Genomic DNA, 25,022 nt, shown 5'->3' with positions numbered 1-25,022 from the left:
CAGAACCACCCTCTTCCCCGGGTGACTGCGGCATGGAGGACGTATCTTCGGCAAGTTCAGATTCTGACGACATTAGCAGGAGGTCTGATCCACCATCGGATGTGCCACCAAGACTTTCTACTTCTCCCACAGAGGAGTTGAAGGCATATCATGCCCTGATACAGGATATTGCAGAGGCCATTGGAATGGATCTAAAATCCCCAAACACTGATGTGGTAAATCCAGTATATAACATGATGGGCAGATCAAAAACGTTCCACCCAGTGGCCCTTACTATGATCCCAGCAATTAGTAAGGCGGACAGAACAGCATGGGAAGCCTTACACATCTCCACACCTACTTCAAAACGTTTGGAGAACTTATATAAAAATTTCTGAGGAAGAGAATACGTACCTTTTGTGACATCCAGCACCCAATTCCTTAGTCGTGGACTGTGCATCAGCATCCCAGGGAGGACGCTGTCATACAACTCCTGGAGATAAGGAAGGGCGTAAACTTGATGTGATGGGTAGAAAAATCTATACCACAGCAAGCCTGGTGATTCGGATCGCAAATTATGCATGTTATAATCACCTTTTATGGGACTCCTTGTTGCAGGACTTTACGTCCATGACACCAGAAGAGTTCCAATGGAAATTTAATGAGATCTATGAGAAAACAACAGCAGTAACTAGACAACAGTTGAGTACGTTTAAGCATCTCGTGGAGACAGAGTCACGCACAATGGTAACAGCGGTGAGCATGCGCCACCATGCCTCAGGTCAAACGATGAATTCATCAAAGGGCCACTCCTTCACTTGCCAAAGACCCTTCAAGTATCAGGATAGAAGGGACTTCAAAAAACACTATAGACCTTACCAATGGTCTAAAGGCTTTGGCCAAAAGTCAAAAGGTACTGCTGCACATCCAAATAAGGATAACCCCAAACAGAACTTTTGATGGGACTGTCCGTCCACTGCACACACTATCCTTCAACCACAACACAGCCTCCTTAACACCCAGGGAAGCCGATCTTTCCAGGACCCATACCATCAGTTCTGTAGTTGCCAGAACTACCATCAAGCTGGCAAGCCATGCACAAGCACGGCACAATATAACTTCAGATCGCTGGGTATTGAGGTTTGTACACACAGGCTATGCACTGGAGTTCAAGACCAAGCCACCATTCTCCGGGATGACATTCACCGCAGCTACAGAAATACTGCAGGAAGAGGTGAAGGTGCTGTTGGAGAAGGAAGCAATTATTCAAGTGCAGTGGCCGGACAGGCTATCGGGCTATTACTCCCAGTATTTTCAGATTCCAAAGAAAGATGGCGGAATCAGGGCAATAATGGACCTACAGGGGTCTAAACCTTTATATCCAGACCAAGAAATTCAGAATGACTACATTACAGGCTATTCTCCCCTTCTTGGCCCAGGGGACTTGGGCGGCAACATTAGATCTGAAAGATGCTTACTTTCATGTGGGCATCCAGGAGGATCCCCGCAAATATCTCCGGTTCACAGTGGGGGATCAAATATACCAATATCAGGTTTTACCCTTCAGTCTTTTGACGGCACCGAGGGTATTCACCAAGGTGGTGACAGTGATGGTGGCCTACCTGAGGACACAAGGGATGATGGTCTAGCCATACCTGGATGACTGGCTCCTGCTAAGCCACAGCAAGGAACTGCTGGTCGAACAGATTCGGCATATGCTCCAAATGCTTGTGGACCTGGGGATCAATATAAATTGGAAAAAGTCAAGCCTCATTCCCAGCAAACGTATAAATCTCATAGGTGCAGTATCAAGACCACATTCAACAGATTCATGCACTACTTCAGAGGTTTGTGCAAAACCCGTGGCAACTGGCAGTGCAGATTCAGAGGCTGTTGGGCCTGATGTGAACCTGTGCTACCATGGTTCTCTACACGTGGTTGCACATGCGCACGTTGCAACACTGGTATCTGCGCAACTTCCGTCCCAATGTGGACAGCCAAAATATGTGCTTGCAGATCCCACAAGTGGTTTTGAGGGATTTGCGTTGGTGGATGGAACCCGGCAATCTAACACGGGGTGCCATTCAAGCCGTTGGCCCCGAATCACTGGATAATGATGGATGAATCATTGACGGGTTGGGGTGCACATTGCAATGGCCATTGTGTCCAAGGAAAGTGGACGCATCTCCAAGCCAGGCAACATATCAATTACCTGGAACTGATGGCAGTATTCCTGGCTTTGAGAGCATTCCAACCGCAATTACAAGGGTCAGTGGTCCAGATAACGTTGGACAACACGACGGCAATTGCATACATCAATTGTCAAGGTGGAACAGTCTCCATATCACTGTGCCTTCTTGCTCAGCGAATGTGGGAATGGTGCATTTGTCATGTCATCTACCCGACTGCACTCCACATAAGAGGTGTGGATAATCACCTGGCTGACAGCCTCAGCAGAACTGTGGATTACAGCCAGAGGCACGAGTGGGAGATAAAAACTTCATATTTACAAAGGATTTTCGACACCTGGGGGGTCCCCACAATGGACTCGTTTGCAACACATGCCAACAAGAAGTATGCAAGCTATTGCTTGCGTGCAGGCATTGGAGAAGGGTCCCTGGGAGATGCGTTCCAACACACATGGGGTGTGGGGCTCCTTTATCTGTTCCCGCCGATACCGCTGATAGGTCGCACACTGGCGCAGATTATTCGGGACAGAGCCAACCGCATTCTACTGACACTGTGGTGCCATGCCAACCGTGGTTCGCACCACTTATACAATTACCACGGGAGACCTATCTCAGGTTCCCTCAGGTACCAGATCGGTTGCAAAGAGAACAAGGAAAGGTCTTGCACCCTGAGGTCCACACATTAAAGATGATAGCCTGGAGGATCGGTCTATGAGAGACATCCTACTCAACAGCAGGAGAAAATCTACAAGGAAGAATTACGCTAGCAAGTGGAAGCGCTTTAAAACCTATATGAGGGGTAGGGGAGTCAGACCCTTGCGGGCCACTCCTCAGGACGTGTTACTGTACCTAACTTCCTTAAAACTTAAGGGCTTAGCTAATGTGTCCATCAAGATACATTTGGCTGCCATTTCAGCAAAAGACGGAGGTTGGGATGGAGCGACTGTGTTTTCCCATCCGGACTGCAAGCAGTTCATGAAGGGGTTGAATAATTTATATCAGCCTATCCGGCGGCCGATGGAGCAATGGAGTATATCTTTAGTGTTATTGGCATTGACAGAGGGGCCATTTGAACCTTTGGCAACTGTACCCCTCAGACTGCTTACATTAAAGACTGCATTTTTGGTGGCAATCACGTGTGCAAAGCGAGTGGGTGAGCTGACAGCTCTCCGGGTAGATAAACCTTACACTCAATTCTATCCTCACAAAGTGGTTCTGAGATTGGAACTCTCGCTTTCGCACAAAGATTGTGATGGACTTCCATATTAACCAAGAAGTCATGTTGCCCACTTTTTTTTTAAATGCGGAAACGCCCTTGGAGATAGCACTTCATTCTTTAGACGTGTGGAGAGCCCTTTTGTTCTATTTACAAAGGACACAGAGTTACAGAAAGACAAGGAAACTCTTTATAAGCTTCAAGGGAAAATGCAAAGGCTACCCAATATCACGACAATGCCTAGCTCATTGGTTGGTGGAGGCTATTTGCATGGCGTATAGGTGTCAGGCTGTTGCCCCACCAAGGACTGTGCGTGCTCACTCAACTAGAGCGTATGCTACATCCGCAGCCCACTTATCTGGCATTCAGATGTCAGATATCTGTAAGGCAGCCACCTGGTCTTCTCAGCTGCCATTCATCAAACATTATGCATTAGATTTGCGAATGGCTAAGGAGGCAGATTTCGGGAGGAACGTCCTGAAAAGAGTGTTGGCTTGAACAAGGGTTTACTGCACCCACCTCCTAGAGGAGAATCTGTCTAATCACCCATTCCTTATGATCACAACGGATCACGATCCAGATATACAGGTTGCTTACCTGTAACTTAAGCTCTGGAAGTGATCCGTTGTAGTCATAAGCCCCTCCCAGCCGCCCCCGCTGCAGTTTATATATTTGAAAGAAAGAAAGAAAGAAAGAAAGGAAGAAAGAGTTCAACTTGTAGATCATCACCTTGGGCAGTCTGCGAGAAACTGAAAAATGGACGCCCCAACCGCCTCTTTTAACGACTTGGCACAGCACGTGCAGGCAGGAGGGGGTGTCTTGAGGAGCTAATCAATCAGCCTGCGAGGTCACTGCGCAGGCGCAGAACCCATTCCTTATGACTACAACAGATCATTTCCAGATCTTAAGTTACAGGTGAGCAACCTGTATTTCTTCTGCGTTATTCAAATTGTGAGTTCATCTGTTTTTTGTTCTTTTTTAAAAGACTGTTATCTCAGAATTTGATCTATTTCTGGCTGATGGACAGCAACTGGCTTTTTTTACTTGTTTCTGGCTGACTGACTGCAATTGGCATTTTACGACTTAAGGAACAGACTTTGGCCTGCACATATTGATTATCGGTATGGCTGAGGAGAAACGGAGCTTTACAAGGTGTGAGGGCTGCAAGGCAAAACTCCCTGCTAAAGACCTCCATGAGTTGTTTGTCATTTGTCTGGGAGAGGAACACAACATTTCGACTTGTGAAGTTTGTCAGTCCTTTTCAAAACAGACTTACAAGAATTGGGTACTTCGGCTTTGTGCCACTATTTACAATGAAGTATTGAGCCCTTCAACTCCAGCTGAGCCCCACCCAACAACGTCGACTTTGAAAACTCACCCAAAATACCTTTGACATCGAAGTCACCCAAGCTGTCAATGTCGACCATGACTTTTCGATGCCCTAAGCCACCTACAGATGCAGGTGCAGGCTCAACACCGAAGCACTCGAAGTTGACCATGACTTTTCGATGCCCTAAGCCACCTACAGATGCAGGTGCAGGCTCAACACCGAAGCACTCGAAGTTGAAAACTAAACAACCAACTTCGGACACTCATCCATCGATGCCAAAGCCAAAAAAGTCTAAGACCATCGACCTAACTAGGGAGCAGACACTATCTCCATCTAATTTGCAACAACTGCCTTCGAAGCCTCTACCAATGTCGAAGTCAAAGACTACCCTCAACCCATTGACAAAATCTTCCTCGACATTAAGAAAGTCACCGTTACCCTTGATATTGATGGAGCCTTTTGATGCTGACCGCCCACCAACACGATCGACATCGATGGCTTGCTCCCTGTCTCCGGCACCGATGCCAATCATTTCATCAGCGCTGTCGATGCCAACAGATCGATACTGTGAGATCCCATCGACACCGATGACACTGGCTCCACATTTTCCACTTGTGACATCGACTCTGCATACACCGATACTGTCGCCATCAAGACAAGTCTCACCCCATTGTCAAATACTGATGCCAACATTCAATGTTGAAGATGAGGAAGCAGACGAGAATGCCAGTTTAGCTCCAACCACTGCACACACATTATTGTCCATATTAGATTCATCCTCCAGTACCCCGTCAACATCTACATTAAAGGGATCTCCCCCATCGGATACAGAGGGGTTCCGCTTGTGTACGTCTGCTCCTCCCGTACTTCCCACGACTACTGCTCTATCGGCTGTCCACTTGAAAAGCCCATCAGCGTGGCATTCTTGTGGTTTTGTTCATGCTTCCACAGTGGGCTCTGCTCTTGCCATGGTTTCCATGGCTGCCTGTTCTCCTGGTGCCCCATATGATTACCAGGGGGAAAGACCATGGAAACTTTCCCCCCAAAAAACCTACAGTCCAATTACTTCCTCTCTACCAATTACCATCTTAGCAAGTGGGGATGCTCCAAGCAGACCTATTACATTTGCTTCGGAATCAACACAAACCTTAATAGTTGCTGGAGTTTCCCAGGCAACCCCATCACCACTCAAGGTGGTGAGTACCAAAACATGGAAGCAATCTCCACTTGTAAAAATGACTATTGAAACTCAGACATGTAGTCCATCTTCACCAACTGGATCTTCATTGGACCACCATGGAACCTCTGATTTTGAATCCAATCCTAATGATTCAGACAGCTTGGCTGATCCTCCAACTCATGTTCCACGTTCCACCTATGTTTCTCCAAACAAGGAAATGAAGGCTTACCATAAGCATGTTAGAGCTTTGGCAGAAGCATTGGGGTTGGACTTGCGATCTGAACTCTCCACGATAGACGATCCTGTATATAATTTCATGGTCAAATTGCAGGCTACTCAACTTGAGGCTCTTTTGGTCCTGCCAGTGATATCCAGAACAATGAAATGTGTATGGGAAGTGATACATACATCCACTGCTACCTCCAAAAGACTAGAGAGCTTGTACCAAATACAGGAAAAGGATAACATCTGCCTTTTAAAACATCCTCCCCCAAACTCCCAGGTTATTGACTGAGCCACCTCATCGAAATCTGGGAGATGCCACACAACTCCAGCTGATAAAGAGGGAAGAGAATTGGATCTGTTAGGGAGGAAGATTTACTCCACTTCCTGTTTGTCAATTAAAATAGCCAATTACTTGACCAGCATGGCCAAGTAAAATCACGACCTGTGGGAATCCCTTCAGAATGACTTGGATAACCTGTCACCTGAGGAATTTAAGAAAAGGTTCCAACAGACCTTGGATAAGTCAGCAGAACTCACTAGGCAGCAACTGAGCACAGCAAAGCATCTTGCAGAGTCAGAATCTTGCTCTTTAACTGCAGCTGTCTCACTAAGACCACATACATGGTTCTGGTCCACATCTCTCCAAAGTATATGAAGAAGATTGAGGGTTTACCCTTTGATGGAAAGGCCTTTTCAGTGAAATGGCCGACTCCACCACTATGGAGCAACTAAAAAAATCTAAGTTCACTGTGAAGACCTTTACATCGTCCACTTCTACCTCCTCATACGGGACTAAGTATCATTCTTATTCTACCAAACAGAGACCTCCTTTCAGACAACAGGAGCGCCGTGATGATAGAAAACAGTATAATCTTTTCCATATGCGACTATACCAAGGGAAGGGCAAGAACAACCAGTCCCAACGAACCAAGTAGAACCTCAGAAGCAGTAGAACCTCAGAAGCAGCTTTGAGGTATGAGACCGTCCACTGGCACCCCTAAACTCCCACCCAATCCTGCCACCAGGGGTGTTAACATTGGCAAGTGCACACCTCCAACAGCCTCACAATTCCATCTCTTCCACCAGTGCATGATTCCATCAAGTTGGCATGCCATGCCCCTGCATGGCACTGCATAATATTGGACAACTAGGTCCTGAAGATCATATCCTCAGGATACGCCACAGAATTCAAAATGACCCCATACTTTACGGGAATGAGATTCACTCCACCATCCCTGGCATTGCAGGAGGAAGTGAAGGAGTTGTTAGAGAAGGGTGCAATCACCCTGGTGTGGTGGGCGCACAGACGGGATGGATTTACTCCCTCTATTTTCAGATCCCCAAACGGGATGGCAGAATTCTTCCCATCCTGGATCTACGCCATTTGAACAAACTTGTTGGTGTCAGGAAATTTTGTATGATAACATTGCAGGAGATCCTACCGCTTCTCTATCAAGAGAACTGGCTTGCAATGCTGGATTTGAAAGACGCCTATTTTCATATTGACATAAGAGAACAACACAGAAAGTACGTATGCTTTACCTTAGGTAAACAAGTATACCAATACAATGTCTTACCCTTCGGACTTTCCACCGCCCCAAGGGTGTTTACCAAATGTATGGCCGTCGTGATGTCCCATTTGAGGATGCAGGGAATTGCAATCTACCTCTATTTAGACGATTGGCTCCTGACGTCCAGAGACCGAGAAGAGTTACTTTCTCAGACACAATATGTATTAACACTCCTCCAAGACTTGGGGATCCAAGTCAATTGGGAAAAGTCCCACCTAGAACCAGTATGTGTCATCAACTACATCGGAGCTGTATTGAACACAGAAACCAAGAGAGCATGCTTACCCAAAGAAAGGTACGAGTGCATCAGAGACCTGATCCAGGCATTCCAACAACATCCAATGCAGCCGGCTCAGCTAATCCAATGACTCCTGGGCCTTATGGCATCCTGCAACACAGTAATTCATCATACACTGTTGAAAATGAGGAAGCTGCAACTTCAGTTTCTTTCAGTTTTCCATCCAAACGATTACAAGCATCTAGAGATACCATCACAAATACTACGCTTCATTCAACAATGGTTGAATGACCAGAATCTCCTAGAGGGAGTCCCTTTCTAAACTGCATCACCATCAATCTGGTTGACAACAGATGTCTCTCTGCTGGGTTGGGGTGCCCACTGTGAGAACCATCAAATTCAGGGCAAGTGGACCCCTCAGCAGGCCCAATTACACATCAGCTTCCTGGAGTTACTGGCCGTCTTCCAAGCAATGAAGGCCTTCCTTCCACTACTACAAGGCAAAGTTGTCCAAGTACAATTGGACAAGACAACTGCCCAGGCTTACATCAATTGCCAAAGGGGAACAGTGCCATGGACCCTGTGTGCTCTCAGCGTACAACTGTGGCACTGGTGCATCGGGCACCAAGTGTTTCTGATAACCATCCACATAAAGGGCTTGGACAATGTCCTAGTGGATGATCTAAGCTGCATGTTTGCACAGCAACAGCAACATGATTGGGAACTCAAGAGGGAATATATTGCTCCTCCTTTCGACCTTTGGACGAGCTCAATCATAGACATGTTCGTAACTTCAGAGAACACGAAGTGTAATCACTTTTGTTCGAGGGCAGGACATGACCCTCAGTCTCTAGGGGACATTTTCCAGGTGGACTGGACTCTAGAGACACGATACATGTTTTCACCACGTCCCTGGATAAGTCAAGTGATGGCGTGTCTCCTGGCTGTTCTTACATCATGCATCCGAGTGACTCCATGGTGGCCAAGGCAACCATGGTTTCCACAGCTACTCAAACTATCAAGAAACCATTTCCATTGTCTGCCTCTAGAACTAGATCTCCTGTCCCAAGTCAATGGATTCATCTTCCACCCAGACATGCACACACTCCGTCTGACAGCATGGCAAATCGACTTCTAAAAAATATCTTACTTAACCAAAGAAAGCCCTCCACTAGACCGAACTATTTTGGGAAGTGGCTGTGTTTTTAGACCTATGCCAGGATGCACGGTTTCCTGCCCAAACAAGGTACTGTAAAAGACCTGTTCCTTTATCTGACTACATTAAAGTCGCTAACGTGATCCTCAAAGTCCACTTGATTGTGCTTTCTTCAAAACACCTGGTATTTAATGGCAAGACACTGTTCTCTCATCCGGAAAGTAGAGCCTTCCTGAAAGGGCTTATGAATGTGTATCCACATATTCATACTCCAGTAGAACCATGGAGCATTTCCTTTTACTCTCTGCATTGACTCAGAGCCCATTTGAACCGATGGCTACTTCTACTGCTAAGCTTGTGAGTCTGAAAACAACTTTCTTGATTGCTATTACCACTGCAAAGCGTGTGAGTGAACTTTCAGCTTTAAGGATAGATCCCCCTTATACCAGGATCTATCCTGATAAGGCGCTGATGAATATGGACCCTGATTTTTTGCTCAAAGTAGTGTCCAACTTCCACCTCAGTCAGGACATTGTGCTCCCTTCACATTCTTCAGAGATCCAACTACACCTTTGGAACGCACAATGCACTCGGATGTACACAAGGCACTGTTGTACTACCTAGTGCATACCTAGAACCACCAAGCACCTCTTTGTGGTCTACACAGGACCAGCCAAAGGCACCAGCATATCCAGACAAAGAATGTCCAGCTGGCTGGTCGAGCTTATCTTGCTGACTTATAAGTTGCAGAACATCAAGCCACCAGAAGCAATCAAGTCCCACTCTTCCTGTACCTGCGCTTCATCAGCTGCACACCTATCGGGGGAAACTTTCACAGACATCTGTAAGACAGCAACATGGTCCATGGAGTTACTTTTCATTAAACATTATGCCATAGATGTGTGCTCTGCTTCTGGGGCAAGCTTCGGGAGAGGTTTTTTGAAGCAGGTGTTACAATAGCTACTACTGCACACTCCTCTATGGGGAGCTAGCTAAACACCCATACTTATGGATCTCGACAGATCTCGATCCAGATAAACAGGTTGCTCACCTGTAACTATTGATCTGGTAGAGATCCATCGACATCCATAAGAACTTCCTGAACACCCCTCTGCAGTAGTGCCCTGCTACGTGCGTACTAGTGTGCATGCCATTCTCCTTCGATAATGATGAACTAATCGGCTTATTCAGATGACCGTCCTTCACGGCGGTCATCCAAGAACTGAGGAACATGGTGCCCAGCCCGCCTTTAAATAGCACGCTGTAGGTGTGGAGGTGGGGCTTGGACACCTCGACGAGCTGGAGCATTGCTACTGTGCGATTCCTGTGCAGTTGCAGAACCCCATACTTATGGAAGTGGACAGATCTCTACCAGATCAATATTCAGGTAAGCAACCTGTTTTTTCTATGTATCTATAGTAATTATTAATACAAACTTGTTAATTCTATTACTTGTTACTCAAACAAGCAATCTGTGTTACATACTGCAGAGAAGATCAAGATATAATCAGTAATAATAAAAATATTGCAATCTGTTTTGCATTTGGGAGATATGCCCTGAGACTTTTCCTATTTAATATCTGTACAGTATGGAATGGATGTTTCTAGTAGAGTCAAATGGTAGCACAGTATACATTTTTTTAATTGTGCAGAGTGTTTAGTGTCTGATTAATTGTAACGTCGTGATATTTCATCTTCTTTTTTGAAGATTACAAAAGTCTGTGAACTCAATAAAAGAAGCCAAGCTGAGAGGTATGTAGGGTATACTAATTGGCAGAAGTATGATAATATATTTGTGGTCAGAAGATTTGGTAATGTTTGTGTCTCATTTCATGTGTAGATCTCCTAATCTTTGGAGTAGCTTATCATCATGCTGGCATGGAAATATCTGACAGAAAAATAATTGAAGGAACTTTTACTACGGGAGACATACCAGTTCTTTGTGAGTACAAACATTTGACAGTAAACAAAAGGTTGTTGTTTTAATACTGGTACTTTTTTAAAAAAAAGAAGAGGTTTTTTTGTGAAAAGCCAACACATCATTTTATCATTCCTCATTTAGGAAATGTTAAGTAATGCAAGTAAATGGTTTCATTAGCTGTGAATAATGGACCTGTCTCATTTTCTGGGAACATCACTAAAAGTTCAGTTTATAAAATATAAAATATAATATGCTTCAAATAATGAAATATAAATAATAATTTTGCATGTAAACAGTAATTTCCATAGGAGTCTATCAAAACAGAGAGTCTGTATTGTGCTGGATAGAGTAATATGCTTGGAGTAGGGAGATACGGATTTAAATTCTTAATTTGCCATTAGGGATGTTCATGAATCATGATTTGATCATTGATTTTATGCACAGTCTGGGCACCTTTTAAAAGGGAGGAGAACAGGTCTGTACCTGCTCCTCTGCCATTCGCTGCAGCTTCCTGCTGGCAGTGGCGCTCTCCCCTGCACCCCTTGCGTGGCGCTGGCACTTTCCACAGCTGTCTTTGTGTGGAAGTGGCACGCACATGATCTCTGGGCATTTGTGCTGGCCATTTGCATGGTCAGCATGGTTGCTGACCATGCAAATTTTGTGTGCTGTTGTGCTATTTTGTTGTGCTAATCATAATCATAATCATAAATTTTGTTGTGCTAATCATGCAAATTTGCTGACCATGCAAACGGCTGCTGTGCATGCATGGAGGCCATGTGTGTGCTGGCGCTGTGTGTGGACCATTGTGGGGAGCTCTGACACCACGTGAGGGCTGCACGTGTATGTATGTGTGTGTGTGGGGGGGGTGGAGCACTGCCACCAGCAGGAAACTGCGGTGAGCAGCCAAGGAGCAGATGCAGATCTCTTCTCCCTTTTGAATTGTTGATCAAATCTATTTGCCATAAAGCTAACTGAGGAAGCTTGGACCAGTCACCTGTTCAACCTAATCTACCTCACATGGTTGTAGTGAGGAGAGGATTGCTGGGCTTGTGGTAGCAAGCATGACTTGTCCCCTTAGCTAAACAGGGTCCACCCTGGTTGCATATGAATGGGAGACTTGATGTGTGAGCACTGTAAAATATTCCCCTCAGGGGATGGAGCTGCTCTGGGAAGAGCATCTAGGTTCCAAGTTCCCTCTCTAGCATCTCTAAAATAGGGCTGAGAGAGATTCCTGCCTGCAACCTTGGAGAAGCCGCTGCTAGTCTGTGTAGACAATACTGAGCTAGATAGACCTATGGTCTGATTCAGTATATGGCAGCTTCCTATGTTCCTAACCTTTGCCTACTGTCTTGAAGTAACATAACTATGATAAACTTTGCCATATAAAACTGCTTTTCTTATGAATTAATTAAGAGTTGTCAATATTGGTTATTCTTCAAGAACAAATACCTGATATTATATGAAGCAACTGATATACTGTTAGTGTCACTTGGATGGAATTTCCACATTTAGTTCATATGATCATATTTCCATCGTAGGGATGTGCAGAATGTTTTGATGTTGAAACATTTCAACTTGAAACAGGCCATTTCGAGTGTTACAATCTACAAACAAAATGCCCTTTAAATAAAGGGCCTGTTTCAAACTCAGAACAAAACAACCCCACTTTGAATTGAAACATTTCAATGTTTCAAGCACCATTTTGAGAGCCTGTTTTCCCATTGCTGGATGTTTTTCTGGCACTAGCCTCCGATTGGGTTGAGATCTCCTTGCTTCTTGGTTGGCTTGTTATCATACAAATCACATGTTGCCATGGACAGCTGTGTCCCCATTGGCTGGTGGGGGGAGGGAAGAGGGAGGGGGAGCCCAAAGGAGGGAGTTTCAAAATGTGTTTAAAGGGAGTGGGAGGCAGAGAGAGCCCTTATAGTGTGCCTTTCTTGAAGAGGATACATCAGGAGAGGAGGAAGGATCAGAGACTGCAGCAGCAGAGAGCAGACAGGTAGTGGCGGCCTGGGTCTGCCTGGCCCAGTGGAGAGAGTGTTCCTGCTGGCTTATCTCTCCCTCTCCCTCTCCCTCTCTTTTCCTTTTTCCAGTGCCAACCATTCACCTCCTTCGTTGTTGTTTTTTAAAATAGTACCACCACCAGCCCCTGTGGCTTTAACTGGAAGCTGCTGTGGATTTCCCCCCTTCTTCTATGGATCTTATCTTCTTCTTGTAGCCAGCACCCAGTATCTTTAATAGTTGGGGTGCTGTGCTGACGTCTCCCCACCCCAAGCTGCACCTTTGCTGCTCTGGCTGGGGAGATAGTGATACCCCATCACACATGCTTGGAGGCTAACTTGGTGAAGGAGCTGGTCTTCCTGAAGGCCAACCTCCACCTGCTGGGCTACCCAGAGCTGGCCATGGAGGGTGAGTGACTCATGGTTACCCCCACCCACTGCAACACCACTGGCAGTTCACCCCACACTGGCCAACCCCAAAACCAGATTTGTCACAGTCTGCCTGTTAGTGCTGCTGACACATGCAGACATGCCACCACCATGGTCCATGATGAGATGGACTGGTGCCCTGACCCATGTGTCAGGCTGTCAGCCAGGGTCCAGCACCAATCTGACAGTGGCAGGCAGGCAGGAAGCAGTGTCATGGGATATATGCTGGAGAAGAAGAGAAGAAGAGTTCTTTTCATGGTGAAAGTCTAGAAGCTTTGTTTTTTGTCAAATCATTGGTCCATCTAACTCAGTATTGTCTACAGTACACAGAGCCAGACTTCTCCAAGGTTACAGACAGGAGTCTGTCCTTTAGCTCTATATCTGGAGATGCCAGTGAGGAAACCTGGAACCTTCTGCATGGACACAAGCATGCAGATGCTCTTCCTAGAGTGGCCCCATCCTCCAGGGGAAATACCTTAGAGTGCTGCTCACATTTCATCCTGCTCTTTCCATCATGTTCAGGATCTTCAGACAGTTGAGCTCCGAGATGAGCTTCCCAGGCCATGACTGCTCTTTCTTCCTGTCTCTCTGTGGCAGGCAGGCAGGCTGGCCGGAAGGAAGGAAGGATGGAAGGTTTGATTTTGTGGTTTTCTCAGCACTGAGTATAATATGTTTTGTTATTGTTGCTATAACTATCTGGTTTTGCTGGATCTCAGATTGACAAAGGCAGAACTTGGGTGCCTTCCTTCCTTGAGTTGTGTGCGTGTTTTTTTGTTGTGACAAAAATCAAGAAATGGACAGTGGCAGCTGTGTGTGTGTGTGTGTGTGTGTGTGTGTGTGTGTGTGTGTGTAATAATTCTTGGTGATTGCTGTGATGAGCTCCATGTTTGGCTTTGAGACTAACTTGTGCTTCCCTCGCTGCTCTGCTCTGCAATCTGCATTGCAGGGTGTACTCATTGCTCAGTCAAAATGTGGCAGAAGTTGCTCTAGCTGAACTTCTGGCTATGCTTGCTGCTAAGGATGCTGCTGTGGCAGCTGTTGCAATGCTAGGAAGTAAGGAGTCATAATTATATGTGAGAGAGCAACTTGTGCCAGTGATTTTTCGGCAGCGCAGACATTGTGGCTGTCAGTAGATTCTGGGTCAGTGATTCCTTTTTTGGGCCATTTTTGGACTGCGTTTGAAATGTGTGTTCTGTGTTGGGAACAGATTCCCTTTTACTGTGTGTTTCTGCAGTGTTTTTCAAGACAGGTTTGCAAAATGCATTGCAAATTGCAATCCCAGACTTGTGTGCAGTCCTCTCCTCTTGATCCAAATGACCTTTTATTTCCATCACAGAAAATGAACTGTTTAGTAATCCATCCTGTGTGACTTAAGCCTCTCTCTTCAGCTTAATCAATTACAATGTGTGAACATTCCATAACATCACATCACCTCTCTATAACTGGGATGGGAGAGGCTTTCAAGCAACATGTGACAGGGAGTGTTTAGATTATTTTGTATAATGATGGGGAGAGGTGAATACATGGGTTCCCTCCCCCCCTTTTTTGCTGTGAAGTTGTGGATTATTCAGTATACAGAATCATGCTTTAAATTTGTTGCTTTTTGAAACATATTTCTAACACAGAGACCTGTTTCAATGCTTGCAGTTACTACTAGTACCCTTGCTATGGGGGTAAATTTACCAGCACACTTGGTAGTTATAAAATCAACAATGCACTATGCTGGAGGAATGTTTCAGGAATACAGCGAAACTGATATTTTGCAAATGATTGGAAGAGCGGGAAGACCTCAAGTAAGTTGAATTTATTTTTAAAAAATAATTTCACAGAAGTAGTAAGAAGAAGTAAAAGTTGCCATGTGCAGTACTTACAATGGTTAAAAGACAAAAATGTTAAGTGTGAGTTCTGTAATTGTAGTTTATTTGTGAAGTTTTTATTTTATTTAGGACAGCTATTTCTAAATAATTAATACAGCCTTGTTTATTAGAAACAGGAGCGAATCCAGCAGGAAATTACAGGCAGTGCCACATGAACTCCTCTCCACCCATATATAAAAATATTGTGGCTTGGATTTTCTTTTTCTTGCAAATGCACTATGCCAGGGGTGTCTAACTCAAATCTGGTAGTGGGCCAGATTGGATCCAGTGTACCTCGGGGCGGGGGGCAATATAGTCTCACACCACTTTCTGTCACCTTGTGGCCACCTCGTACCACCTTCTGTCTTCCTCATCCTCCTCCCTCTTTCTCTCATTCCCTTTCTCTCCCTCCCCCTGCCCTGCCACTTAAATTAGCTGAATGCACTACTTTTATACTGAAATTTGCTCAGGGACAATTCTTTGGTAGTTTTTGGAAGAAATTCTGAATATCATACTTCCCAGTCACCAGAATATGCTCAGAGAGAGCACATTCCGGTGACAGAGAGAGACAGGGAAAAGGGGATGTGGGATGGGGAGGCTTGCCGAGAGAGAGAGAGAGGGTGGTGGGGTGGGGTGGATGGGGGTGGGGTGGATGGGCAGGTTTGACAAGAAATAGCATGAGGGAAAGAGTTCGGGAATGGGGAGGTTTGGAGAGAGAGAGAAAAGTGATGGGGGATGGGCAGGCTTGACGAGAGAGGGCGGGGAGTGAGTGAGGGGAGTGGGTAGGCTTGATGAGAGGAGGTGGACGGAAGAGGGGGAGAGAAATACCGGTGATGGTGAGGGGAAGAAGGAAGCCAGGCAGTGATTTGGGCACAGAGTGCATGGTGGGGGGAGGTGAGGGGAAGGGAAGGAGCAGCTTGAGGGTTAGAAGGAAGCTTCAGAACCTCAGGGGTATACTCGTGAGTCAAATGGGCTGTAACCCAAAGTTTGGCTTTGAAAAAGCCAAATCTGGCAACAGAGGTCAGCACTTTGGATGCCATTGCATTGATAGGCCGGAGAAAGGAAGGAGTGACGCAGTGTGTGTGGGGGTGTGTGTGTGTGAAGGAAGCTGGCCAGTGCTTTAGCACTTCAGTGCACATGGCAGGAATAGCATGGCATGGCATGGGGAAGGAAGGAAAATCAAAGGGCCAGAGGAAGGAACTGTGTGGGCCAGATCCCGTATTCCAATCAATTCACGGGGGTGCCAGAGCACCCTCGCATCCCCCCCTCGATCCACCCCTGACAAGAAAGTCTATAAAGTTGATGTTACAGGCCTGTGTTTGCAAACTGAATGAGGTTCTGAGTTATTTATTTAAGCACTATCTATCAAATATTTATATATAAAAAAGGAAAGATAGAAAAATCAACAATTTACATTATCTTTTAATCTGAACTGCTGTATCTGAAAACATCTATCCACAGTGAATGCTTTATAAGTCTTCTTGGTGTTCTTTCGGTTGATAACAAATTTAATATGTGCCTCAATGGGGCTCTGAGCCCACTTTTCAGCAGAAGACTGAGAAATGGAATCAGCAATGACAGTAAATAAATATTTGTTGTAAATAAATATTAATCGTAATGACCTGACAGTGTACAATAGACAAAGCCGGGGAAACTGTCATTATTTCTTCATGTTTAAGGGTTGTGTTGATGATAACTGAAATTATTAGTATTATGAATCTTTTTCATAGACTCTGATCCTGTCACTTGAGTGTGGAGAGCAAAATGTGGAGGGGCTCTGTTAATTTCAGAATAACTGTTTCCCAAGCGATATTTTTTAGGCCCTAGGTCCCAAGAGTCATTTCTGTGTCTAAAGCGTTTGTGTACATTTGTGGAAGGGAAAAATACATAGATATGTAGGGAATCCAGAGTGGTTCTACATACCTGTATATTTCTCAAAGAGCAAACAGATGACATTACTTCCGTCATTATGATTTTGAACATAAAATGGGAAGTTTTTTCATGACTGAACAATTTAAGAGTGGATATTCTGACATCTTTCAGGGTTTCCACAAAATTTTAGTTTTAGCTACTTCCTACTCTGTTTTAAAGTGTACTTCTGTATATAATTTTTTTCCAGTTTGACACAACAGCTACAGCAGTTATCATGACAAGGTTAAGTACAAGAGACAAGTACGTCCAGATGTTAAATGGTGCTGATACAATAGAGAGCAGGTATCCTAAGTTGCTTTTCTTTATGCTTTTGAAAACACTGTTCACAAGATGTTTGTTTAATGGGAAGAAATGTATCTCCTGGATCATGAAAATATACCTGTGGAAAGAGAGGGCTTGGAAAATCTTTATCTTCGCAGTATGGAAGAGAATATTAATCAATAAGACAAACAATGATCCACAGCAATGTGATCTTTGTGGTGATCTGGTATCCTTCACAGTGTGGGTTATGTGCCTACGCAGTAGCTCCAACAGAAGGATTTTCAAGCTCCCCCAAGGCACTCTGTGGCTCCACCTTCTGCGCATCAAGAGTGCTTACTATCTTCGGCAGCAGAGCGCCCTTTTGCTCAGTTCCTTCTCAATAATTGTTGCTTGTGCTTCCCTCAGGATTCGCCCCTTGGTCGTGCTTGGTTCCTGAAAGGAAAAGATTCACATTTTGAATTCTTGGTTTTTCAACTACAGTTCACTTTATCTCTATTCTTTCCCTTACCATTTGGATTAGTTTTCTTGGTATTGTACTGATGGACACTAAAAAAAAACTTTTAAGAGGTGTCCGTGCTGTGGGACATTTTCATCTGACAAACACGATCTCTTCCTATTTTGCCTAGGAGAGGACCATATTGTCCGAACCTGCAAGATTTGCTTATCTTTTTTTTGTTTTTTTGAAGTAAACCAGAAAAAACAGATAATTACGTTTAAGGGCTGCTTTGTACGAACAAGCATTACGTCCTCCAACCCTGATGCCACAGTCCCTATTACCATTGACATCGTTGGCATTGACTTCATTTGACTTTTGACAATCAAAGTCACAGTTAGTATTGGCAACTTTCCCAGCTAAGACCTTGAAAGAGACTTTTTAAAAGCCTCATGATGTCTCCAAGGATTGCCATCATAGACACTACAAGAAGCATAAACACTGATGATAACTCTTCCTCACACGCTAAACATTCGGAAAACTTTGTCGATGTCAATCCTGACACCCTCAGCTTTCCTGTCTAAGTCCCTCCATAGACCAATACTGACCAGTCGAGCTGGTTGTTCCTACTGAACAAGCTTGGGACATTTCAAGTGTTCTTCTGAGCACCATTTTGGGCTCCTGGTGAGAGGAAGCAGGAGGTGCCTTTAAAAATCATTACCTGGTTACCGCTTGCACCTGCTAGTCCCTGTGAGCAGTGGTGCCCCACCCAGCATCTTGCACTGAGGCTGCTCTGCCTACGGCACTCTTCTGACCTCTGTGCATGTGTGACAGCCATGCAAATCTTTCTGACTCAGAAGAGGATTGTTCCATTCCAAGCTTGAAACAGGCCCTTCATTTGAAGGGTGTTCTGTTTCGAGCTCAAAACACCCAGAACAGTCCATTTTGGAACATTTTGAGCTCAAAACATTCTGCACATCCCTGTTATTCAGTTCCCAGATGATACAGTGGAGAAGATGAAGGAATCAAAATCTACAGCAAAAACATTTACATCTTCTTCCACTTCACAGTCACTTCCCCAGAGGTACAAGAAATACTATAAGTCAAAATTTCAACAAACCAGTTCGCAGGGACTATAGAAAGTCAAATCTATGGTCAGGGACTATAGAAAGTCATTATGGCCAAAGACAGTCCTATATACAAAAGCAGAAGCAGCTGCAGAAATCCCAACATCTGGATCAGCCCAAACAAAGCCTTTGACTGCTTGGATCCTTTACCTACCTTTGGGATCTCTACCGCCATCAGACTCTTTCACTCCAGCTTGGTGTTGCATTACATCTGACACCTGGGTGCTAAGTATCATCTCCACCAGATACGCAATAGAGTTTACCACCACCACCACCACCCATTCATGGGGGTAAAACTGATTGATTGATTGATTGATTGACTGATTGATTAAGTGCTGTCAAGTCGGTGTTGACTCTTAGCGACCACATAGATAGATTCTCTCCAGGATGATCTGTCTTCAACTTGGCCTTTGAGGTCTCTCAGTGGTGCATTAATTGCTGTTGTGATTGAGTCCATCCACCTTGCTGCTGGTTGTCTTCTTCTCTTTCCTTCTACTTTTCCCAGCGTTACAGACTTCTCAAGGGAGCTGGATCTTCACATAATATGTCCAAAGTATGATAGTTTGACCCTGGTCATTTGTGCCTTGAGTGAAAATTCTGGATTCATTTGTTCTAGGATCCATTTTTTGTTTGTTTTCCTAGCTGTCCATGGTATCCTCAAAAGTCTTCTCCAGCACCAAAGTTCAAAAGCATCAATGTTATTTTAAATCTTGTTTATAGGAGTGGTTTACCATTGCATTCTCCCGCACAGTATGAAATGATGCCTTTGTCGTTGTCATTGAAGTGATCGTTTGCCTCCAGGACCATCCTGTATCGCTGCTGCCTGCAGGGCATATAGGTGTCTGCTTGCTTTAGCTGGGCAGCTGGGATGACCTTCACACTTTGGGTGACCCTACTGGGAGTATATCTCCCGGTGTACTTCTCTCATCCCTCCCAGGAACACCCCTCACCACCACGATGAGGCAGCATAGCAGGACTTGGGTGGGGTAAAATACACTCATGGGACTCCCACCTTACTACCAGAAGTGCAACATCTGTTGGGCAAAGGGGTGATAGAATTTGTCTCTCAGAAAGACCAATGGAGGGGATTCTATTCAAGAGACTGGTCCCAAATGAGATGGTTATATCTGCCCTATACTGGCTGGTCTCATGGTAACAAGCATGAATTGTCCCCTTTGTTAAGCAGAGTTCACCTTGTTTTGCATTTGAAAGGGAGACTATGTGTGAGCACTGTAAGCTATTCCCCTTAGGGGATGGAGCCGCTCTGGTAAGAGCGTTTGCATGCAGAAGCTTCCAGGTTCCCTCCCTGGCATCTCCAGAAAGGCCTCAGAGAGACTCCTGCCTGTAACCCTGGAGAAGCTGCTGCCAGTCTGGGTAGACAATACTGAGCTAGATGGATCAATGGTCTGACTCAGTACATGGCAGCACCCTATGTTTCTGTGACTTGCATTTCCTCAATGACTTCATCCACCCAAGGACATTTCCAATGATCACCTTGCAGGGCCTTCTTCTCCTCCTGGCATAGGAGGAAAGGATTGCTACCCTAGAGCTGAAAGATGCTATTTTCATAAGGGAATTTGTCCAGAACACAAAAAGTACCTTTGTTTCACCTTGGGAGATCAAGCCTACTGATACATGTTTGACCTCTCCTTGATTCTTTTACAAAATGCATGAACATTGTTATTGCCCATTTAAGAACCCAAGGTATTTTGGCATTTCCATACCCGGACAACTGGTTGGTGACTTCGACCAACTCATCCTTTCACTTCTAGAAGACCTAGGCACCCAGGTAAACTGGAAAAAGTCCAACCTCCAGCAGCAGAGGTCAATATTTTACATAGGCTCCATTCTGAACACCCAGATGAAATGGGCCTTCCTCCCAGAGGAAAGAAGACTCTCAACTGTACGTTTAATGTAGTCCTTCAGAGCCAACCCAAAGCAAAGGGTGCAGACCACCCAAAGATGCATAGGTTTGATGGCAGCTTGTACAGCCTCTGCAAGATACTTCAGACTATGAATGAGATGGCTCCAAATGTGGTTTCTGTCGGTGTTCAAACCGAACATAGACAGCCAACATTTGTGGCTTCTGATGCTTCAAACAATCCTAGATTCGCTCCTCTGGTGGTCTCTTCTAGAGAACAACAATTTCAAACAACAACTTGCAATGGGCACTCCCTTTTAACCTCCTTCTGCAACAATTATTGTAACAGACACCTCTCTCACAGGATGGAGTGCCCATTGTGCATCTGTATGCTTGCATGCAGAAAGTTCCAGGTTCCCTCCCTGGCATCTCCAGATAGGGCTCAGAGAGACTCCTGCCTGTAACTTTGGAGAAGCCACACTCAGGGCCTTTGGAAACATCACCAGTCAGCTCTGCATATAAATTTCCTGGCACTCCTGGCTGTTCTTCTAGCGCTCAAATCCTTCCTTCCACAACTCAGAAACCAAACAGTTCAAATTCTTCTGGACAATACCACAGCCATTACTTATATCAATTGAAAAGGAGGGAAAATCTCCAGATTCCTGTGCAGCCAAGCTATCCAGCTTTGGTACTGAAATATATGCCACCAAATATACCCTCTGGCTTTGCACATAAAGGGCACTAACAATGTCCTTGTTGACAGTCTGAGCAAAAACTGGATCCCTCCCATAATCACAAATGTGAATCATATCAAGACATAATCTCCAATCTTTTCCTTTGCTGGGGAACTCCCCAAGTAGACCTATTTGCATTTGCAACCAACAAGAAATGTGATCATTTCTGCTCAAGAGCAGGAGCAGAGGAGGGACCTCTGGAGGATGCCTTCCATATCCCTTGGAGAAAACACATATTCTACCTCAATTTTAATTTCCCTCTACTGTCCAGTATACTCAGCAAAGTCCTTCAACACAAAACAAAATGCATCATACCCTGTGGTGGCCAAGGCAAACTTTGTTGCCTCTCCTCCTATGACTGTCCCAAGCATTTCATCATCACCCCCCTCAATGCTTCAACCTTTTGTCTCAGAATGAAGGTGAGGTCCTCCATCACAGTCTTCGAACCTTGAACTTGACTGCATTGAAGTTGAAATTCTAACAATATCCTATTGCATGAGAGGAAGGCTTCCACTAGATGAAACTACAACTGTAAATGGAAACAGTTTGCCAGTTACCCCAGGGCTAAAGGTTTTAATCCCTTACAAACCTCTATAGGACAAATCTTCCTATATCTTACCTTTCTGAAACGCTTGGTTGTTTCCAATTCATCTGTTAAATTCCATATGGCAGCCCTCTGCAGTTCATGCAGGCTGAGATGCTAAGTCACTATTCTCTCACCCGGACTGCAAAAAGTTTCTTAAGATAATCAACAACTTTTTCCCACTGATTAGAAAGCCAGTTGAACCTTGGAGCCTCTCTCTAGTACTTTTGATGCTAACAGAGGCCCCCTTTGAACCTCTGTCTTCAACACCCATTAAGTTGCTCTCTATAAAGACAGCCTTTTTGATTGCCTTCATCACAGCATGAAGGGTCAGTCAACATACCACATTGCGGATCGATTCCCCTTTCACGAAATTCTACCCCGATGAGGTGGTTATGAGAACAGACCCTTCCTTTGTACCTAAGGTCATTTCTGACTTCCATGTCAACCAAGACATTATTCTTCCTTCTTTTTTGTGAATCCTACCACTCCTTTGGAGTGCTCTCTCCACGTCTTAGATATCTGTAGAGCACTCCTCTTCTATATGGACAGAACTAAAGACTTGGGGAAGTTCCATAGACTCTTTGTTGCCTTCAGAGACAGAGGTAAAAGCCATCTAATCTCTAGACAGGGGCTTACTAACTGGCATCCAAACATAGTTAAAGCTCACTCTACTGGAGCCGTGGCTACCTTTGCTGCTCACTTATCAGGAATAAATTTTACTGATATCTGCAAGGCTGCTACTTGGTCTTCCAACTTGCCTTTTGTTAAACATTACACCTTAAACATCTGAGTTGCGGCTGAGGCCAATTTTGGGCAGGCTGTACTAAAGAACTTTCTTTAAGAAATATTCTCCAGCCCTCCTCCTTCTATGTGGAGCTTATTAATCACCCATGTTGTGAAGGATACCAGATCACCACAAAGATAAACAGGTTGCTTACCTGTAAGGTGATCTTTTGGTGATCCAGTATCATTCACAACACCCGCCCAACCTCCCCGCTTATCAGATGTTTTTGCTTAATGTACTTACCTCATCATTCGACTGAAGAAATTCAGTTGGTTGACCAGGAACTGAGCAAAAGGGTGCTTTGCCGCCGAAGATACCCAGCGCGCTTGGTGAACAAAGGGTGGAGCTGCAAAGTCCTTTGGGAAGCTTGAAAATCCTTCTGCAGGGGCTACTGTGCAGGTGCATAACCCCACATTGTAAATGATACAGGATCACCAAAAGATCACCTGTTACAATGATCAAAGTGTTCTTTTACAAAGTGATCTTTTTACAAAGTGATCTCTTAAAATTAAAAACTTGTGGGATTTTTAAAAAATATATTGTAATAAGTTGTGAGTCAGCAGTTCTTGAAGACCAGCTGCCCAGATTAGCCATCTTTCTGGCTTATAAAAGGGCTGCTGCTCTGCGGTGATGGGTCCATCACTGGCGGGGTCACCCCTTTGGGGAAGCCACTTAGGGGGCCAACAAGGTCGAGGGCCAGGTGGTATTTTTGGCTTCTTTTTTTTAAGGTACTAGGTGTTTCAGATGTGTCTTACTTTGTTTGAGGATGGGGAGACAAGGTGTGTGTCCACTGACTGTGGGATGGCTATTCCGGTGGTGGTGGGGAATAGAAGAAGTAAAGTTGGAAGGTCAGCAAGTCATTACAGGGGAAGGGAAGACAGAAATCTGTTAGCTGTTTCCCCTTCCAGGTGTCTTGCCAGCTCTTTTACCTTGTGGAGCAGTGCCAACCTCTCACAGACCCTTACATTGCTCCTCTGTAATGCCAGGTCTGTACAGAATAAGTGAGAAACCATCCACAATTTGATTCTTCATGAAGGGGCAGACCTGGTATGTATTACAGAGATTTGGTTGGGGGAGGCTGGTGGCCCAGTCTGGTCCCAGCTTCTCCCTCCAGGGTACTCTGTTGAGGAGCAGGTGCGGGGTCATGGGCCGGGAGGTGGAGTGGCCATGGTCTATAAGAATAACCTCTCCCTGACCAGGTTGAAGTGTCTGACTATATTGAATGTGTGTACCTAAGTTTGGGGTCCAGGGATAGCCTGGGACTTCTGTTGGTGTACCGATTGCCTTGCTGCCCAATGGAGTCCCTAACTGAGCTGACTGATTTGGTCCCAAGTTTGGCATTGGAATCCCCCAGGCTTGCAATGTCCACTTTGGGACCAATTTGTCTGGGGTGGCCTAGGAGTTCATAGCGGCCATGACAACTATGGGTCTATCCCAAGTGGTCTCAGGACCGACGCATATTGCTGGTCACACGCTTGATCTGGTCTTTCACTCTGAACAGGGTGGTGTTCCGTGGGTGGGGACTCCTGTGATTTCCCCATTGTCATGGATGGACCACCATCTGGTTAAGGTTGGACTCACAGTCACACCCCACCTTCATGGGGGGCGAGGGGCCCATTAGAATGGTCCACCAGAGAAGGTTATTGGATCCAGTAGGGTTCCAAGAAGCCTTGGAGGGATTTAGTGTTGGCTCGGCTGGTGATCCTGTTGACGCCCTGGTGGAGAACTGGAACAGCAAGCTCACCAGGTCAGTAGACATGATCGTACCAAAGCATCCTCTCTGACCCGGTTCAAAATTGGCCCCTTGGTATACGGAAGAACTACGGGGGTTGAAGCGGCGAGGTAGATGACTGGAACGCAAGTGGAGGAAGACTCGACTCGAATCTGACAGATTGCAACATAGAGCACATTTGAAGATCTATGCTCTGGCAATATAGGCGGCAAAGAAGCGATTCTTTTCAGCCTGTATTGCGTCCGCAAGTTCACATCCAGCGGACTTGTTCAGGGTTGTGAG

General features: G+C 45.2%; 1 protein-coding gene across 13 annotated transcripts in view; it reads left to right on the top strand.

The window, feature by feature from the left end:
- HFM1 (helicase for meiosis 1) overlaps positions 1–25,022 on the top strand; it is a 151,710-nt gene that overhangs the window by 25,053 nt on the left and 101,635 nt on the right. For all 13 annotated transcript variants that reach the window (XM_053243306.1, XM_053243303.1, XM_053243304.1 and 10 more), the window contains 4 exons: positions 10,793–10,836; positions 10,925–11,026; positions 15,082–15,227; positions 17,410–17,504. In XM_053243306.1, coding sequence (XP_053099281.1) covers positions 10,793–10,836; positions 10,925–11,026; positions 15,082–15,227; positions 17,410–17,504 — 387 coding nt within the window. The remainder of the gene's footprint in view (positions 1–10,792; positions 10,837–10,924; positions 11,027–15,081; positions 15,228–17,409; positions 17,505–25,022) is intronic.

This window comes from Hemicordylus capensis, chromosome 4, assembly GCF_027244095.1.
Source record: "Hemicordylus capensis ecotype Gifberg chromosome 4, rHemCap1.1.pri, whole genome shotgun sequence".
Taxonomy (NCBI): domain Eukaryota; kingdom Metazoa; phylum Chordata; class Lepidosauria; order Squamata; family Cordylidae; genus Hemicordylus; species Hemicordylus capensis.
This window is presented reverse-complemented; position numbering and strand designations above follow the sequence as displayed.